Raw genomic sequence first — 5235 nt, forward strand, 5'->3', positions numbered from 1 at the left:
GAAATGGGTAAAGGAATTGGAGGAACATTTATTTTTCAAGCCCCCATCTTCAGATGATGCTCTCCGAAAATTATCAGATATTGAAATTCATCGAAAACAGATCGCTCAACGTTTTCTACTTAAAATCTGCTAGAAGAGACCGCCCCATGGTTGGTTTAAGTTAAACACTGATGGATCAACAATCTGTAATCAAGGTTTATCAAGTGGTGGTGTTATTTTACGTAATGAACATGGTGATTTGGTAGAAGCAGGTCATTGGAACTTCGGAATGGCGACAAACAATATGGCAGAAGTCCTTGCGTTGGTAGCCACGCTGGAGAGTTTTTATTTACAAGGTAAGAATATCATCAATGAAATGGATTCAGCTATCATAGTCAAGGGTCTTGCACATCATGCGGTCTCGTGGAAATTGGATGAATGGGTATTTAAGGCAAGATCATTGATTTCAAAAATAGATGCTCGAGTGTGCCATGTTTGGAGAGAAGCTAATGCAACGGCAGATGCACTTGCTGCTGCTGCTATCCTGAACCTTCAGTCGTCGACATTCAAAAGAGTTTGCGATTTGCCTTTAAATGTAAAAAATGGTTATATGGGAGATAAGCTAGATCTTCTGCAATTTAGATATGTAACTCGTTAGGGTTCTATCTTTGCATATTTGTTTATAATCTAATACATCTTCTTGCTTGCTTAGCAAAAAAAAAAAAAAAGGTTCTCTTTTTGGGATCCACTATGCCAATGTATTTGAATCTAAATTTTATTTGGACGTACAAACTACAAAAAGTTGGCTGGTGATTCCCAACCCTTTACTTCAACATTTTAATCATTTTCTTAAAGAATTAATGATTTTGGTTTGATTGAGAATTGAACTTTGAGTTGCACGTATTAACAATTGACATCCTCTTTAGGGTTAAAGGATAAAAGAAGATACGTGATAAAGTTAGAGGGGTATTAGTCAAAAATAGAGTGAAAGAGGAAAGAGAGTCAAATTGGAGGGGGTGAAGAGGAAATACAATAAAGTGGGTCATTTGGACCCTCTCCACTGGAGTTGGAGTGGGACCCACCATTCTGTTTTATTATATAGATTTTCAGAACTAATGATTACAGATGACCAACATATTATTCTTTAAAAATAAAAAACTTTTCCTACTAAGTTAAATAGGAAAGTTTCTTGAGTCCATTTTATGGCATCAAAAAACATGATCCGATGCACACGCACAAAGAGGACAAAATTCTAAGAAATTTTTAATAAATAAAAAATATAAAATATAAAAAGGGTTAGTTTTCAGCATGGAATATTTTTAACAACTAAGATCAAACTTAAAAAAGATCAATTTTTTTGTGAATGTGAGTTTTTCCTTGAAATCTAGAAGATTGTCTGGTGTTGGATTTCCATACTATAACAGTGTGAGTCGAACCAACCTTGGTAAGATTTGAAATATTACTAGATTAGTCACAATAAGAATTATTTTTAAGTTTGTCACGTGCAAATTATGGTAGAGGACTCATTATATTTTGAAGAGCCGCGGTACATGGGATCATTATTAGCCTCTATCAATTTTTCTGTCTTAAATTAAAAATAGAGGAAAAAAACGCATTTTTATGGTTTGATTTCTCACATCTTCCCCCAAAATTCATATCTTTGAATCCATTTGTCAAGATATTTCTGAATTCTCTGATTTTCTTTGGATTCCTCCCTATTTAGTGCCTTTAAATGGCGGTCTACACGAGGGATTACATCACTCTCACACAACAAAACACTAAACTCTCTACTAGGGTTTTCAGTTTTCGATTCATGTAAGTTCAATCCATCCCTCTCCTTATTTCTGTAATTCTTTTCTTCCATTTATGGCTATTTTTCATGAGGTTTAGTTTATAGCTCACGAGTCTGTTTGGAACTAAAAAAATGACTTCTTTTTTGGGATAAAAAAAACTCTTTATATGTTTCTATTTTTTATTTTTGAAGAACAATCGTGATCCAAACAAGCCCTAAATTTAAGGCTATTTGGATCAAAAAGTGATTCTATTTGATTAAAAAAACAGTTAAAATATTGATTTTTAGATTTCTGAGATTTAATTTGATTTTCTGCTGAACAGTTTATCATGGAATCTAGTTCTAGTGTTGATGATTTGACTTCAAGATTGAAATTGATTAAGAAAAAAAAACAACAGGGTTTTTCATTTTTTTTGGAATAAAAAGCTCTTAAAATGTTTTCACTTTTTTTTTTTTTTTTTTGGAAAAACAATGTGATGTAAACAAACCTTAAAGTTAATGATCTTTCGATGAAAAACGTTTCTATTTGATTAAAAAGCTCTGAAAATATTGATCTTTTAATTTGTGAGATTTTAATTTGAATTTCTGTTGAACAGTTTACAATGGCATCTAGTTCTAGAGTTAACGAGTTGGCTCCGAGTTCAAATGGAGGGGGAGGAACAAATTTGAATATTAATCACTCGAATTTTCACATGAGTGGACCGCCTGAGCAAATGATGTTCTACTTTCTTGGAGAATGGAACCACTATCCTGGACCCATAAATTCTGCCCTTATTAAAGCATTTAGAGAAGGAAAATCTTCATTCGAATATAAGATGCTTGGTTGGAGTTTTATCGTAGATTTCCAAGACATGGTCATGAAAGATTTAGATTCCAACTTTCATAAATTTATTGCTTGGGTTGATGAATCCGGCAAGTGCTACTACCCCGCAGTTTTCTCCGATGGTGGCGAAGCTCCCAATAGTCACAAGGAGAATAGTAGTTATATCTTTTCTTTTCATAGAAGTTGTGGCTTTGAGTCTACCAATGAGAGGCTAATTTTTCTAGAAAGAGGAGGTTCCTCTTATGTGTCTATTTATAACAAATTCCTTTCAGGGATGGGTTCATTCGTGAACCCAAGTAATGTTGTTGCAATTCACCAGTATGTCCCTAAAGATCACATGGAGATATCGTATTCATCTCTATTTCAAAAACATATAGAGATCACTAGTAGGTGCCCAGGGAACCAAAATTTTAGATGGGCATGGATTGGTGCGTCCAAAGAAGGGATCATCGAGATTTTACTTGGTCGATTTCTTGGAAGAGAGAACATTTCCGGCAGTGGCATCAATTTCAGCCCAGAAAACTGCGCTTACATGAGGTGCTCTATAATCTATAAATGCCTATCTTTTGTTTTACGTATTTCTCCATTATATTTATGATCTTAGTAGACCCATTTTTAATTTGGGAAAGAATAATATTTTACTCTTACCGTGTTTGGATCTTTATAGTGCAAGTGATTGTGAGGTGGATGAAAATGGCATGCAACATATATTGCTATGCCAAGTCATATTGGGCAATGGAGAACGTAACAGGCCTGGACCTTCTTGTACATGTAGTAATGCCAACTCCGGTGATGACGATTTCGACAACCCACTACTTTATTATATATGGAGGTCTCTGGTCTCTCATATTCATCCAGAGTCAATCATTAGTTTTAGGCTCTCTCCGAGCGTTAGAGGTGGGTTTGAAGTTTTTAAAGGTATATTAACTTCGGATTTTTCGTTCATATTTTTGCAATTTAGGTTGTAACATACTGTCCTTTTTGGATATTTCTTCTAATAGAGAAAATTGTCATGCGTAAACATCAGGTCGAGAGCTTCACTGTTTGTCGGTGAGTTAGTTTTAAGATTCACTTTGTTGATGTTTCCATCTTTTATCTGTTTCTTGTCTCCTTTGAGTCAGGACCACGATGTTTCTTGACTTTTTTTTATCTACAGGTAAAACCGTAAATGTTGGGGAAACCTCCAGGATGTTTCTTGGTTGATCCCGTTCCCATTGTTGTTTGTAGAAATTATAGAATTGGGCCTACTGAGATTCGACAACTCAAACTTCAGATTTGATAGTTATTTTCTAATCTTATTTCTCTTTATTGAAGAGTGTATCTATTTGAGATTTGCATGATAATATTGTCGATGTCGATACATTTTTAACAACCAAAGTGTCCTTCTTTTCTTAACCTGGAATCATTTGATGTTTTTCTTTTCATTATCTATTTCAAAAGAGAAAATAGCTTGAGATGGCTTATTTAGATTTTTGAAAGTTTTTGCTAAAGACAAATTGTTTAACGAAATGTCGTGGAAAGATTATTAGTTCATTACAATAAATAATAGATATCGTGCAATTAATTCCTCCATTATTACCATTTTTGACATTTTTAGTAGCTTTCCTGGCTTGTTTTCTTAGCCACTGGGGTCTTTCTCATTTCTCTCTCCATAGAAACTCGATATTCTTCTCAGATATCTCTCCCTCTTTCTCATCCGCTCTACAAAACCCCTGAAATACCACAAATTGTGTGGAGATTACAATTTGGTTTGTCAGCGATGGCCCCCGAACCATGATCGTAATCTCATGAATCTCACTCATTGCTCAGCTTTTGACCTAAGTAAGTTCTCCATCCATGGATCGAAGCTTTTACTTTCATCTGTCTGTATATATCTCTCAATTTCTCTGGATCGATCAGGGTTGGAAACAATGGTGCGAAGATGATCAACATTTGCGTCGATCTTCTCATTTTTATCCCATTAAAGCTTATTGAGATGATCGATCTCTTATTTCTTGTGAAAGAATCTCTGAATCTCTCTCTTTCTGTAAATCTAAATCAAATCTAACTTCTTGTGGCGAACAACATCCTACTTCAAAGGATCATCAAGGTTTGTGTGTATTTTCTCCATTCGATCCCTATTTGAATTCCTTCGATTGCACTTCTTTCATGGACTTGTCTAGATCATCGATGATTTTTATGGAAGTAGAAAATCTTCTTTATCAAAAAAGAAGATGAGCTAGGATTTCTATAGAACTCTCTTCCCTTCTCCATTTCCTCACAATATGTTTGATATTATGCCTATACAAAGTATTTTCTTCCAAAGCATGCATTAATGATATTTGAAGTTTCTGACTACTCAAATCCAAGCCTTTTGAGCTTAATTTGGTGTTTTCTCCAACTCGATGATCCCTACTTAAACCCTAGCTATTTTATGACTATGTTATGGATTTAACTTTATACTTGCGTTCTTTAGTTTTGCAGTTTGATTGATTTGAAATTCATTTTCTTTTTTCAACTTATTTGATATTTTTGGATGACAAGTTTGGATTCTTTTGGTACAAGCCCAACCTGTAGACTAAAAGCACCAAGTGTTAGTAGCGCCAAAAATTAAGCCTCACATCTCTTTAGGGTTATAACAAATCACCATGTTGTGCCTTCC

General features: G+C 34.5%; 1 protein-coding gene across 1 annotated transcript; it reads left to right on the top strand.

Moving 5' to 3' along the window:
- The first annotated feature begins 1480 nt into the window (after positions 1 to 1480).
- Positions 1481 to 5206, top strand: LOC147398094 (inactive poly [ADP-ribose] polymerase RCD1-like). The gene is made up of 5 exons (XM_086448938.1): positions 1481 to 1794; positions 2368 to 3131; positions 3262 to 3491; positions 3596 to 3644; positions 3751 to 5206. Exons 2-5 carry the CDS (start codon positions 2374 to 2376, stop codon positions 3752 to 3754), a joined length of 1041 nt encoding a protein of 346 aa, XP_086305064.1. The 5' UTR covers positions 1481 to 1794; positions 2368 to 2373; the 3' UTR covers positions 3755 to 5206.
- Positions 5207 to 5235: the final 29 nt, after the last annotated feature.

This window comes from Akebia trifoliata, chromosome 7 (assembly GCF_017979445.1).
Source record: "Akebia trifoliata isolate Shusen 1 chromosome 7, ASM1797944v1, whole genome shotgun sequence".
NCBI lineage: Eukaryota > Viridiplantae > Streptophyta > Magnoliopsida > Ranunculales > Lardizabalaceae > Akebia > Akebia trifoliata.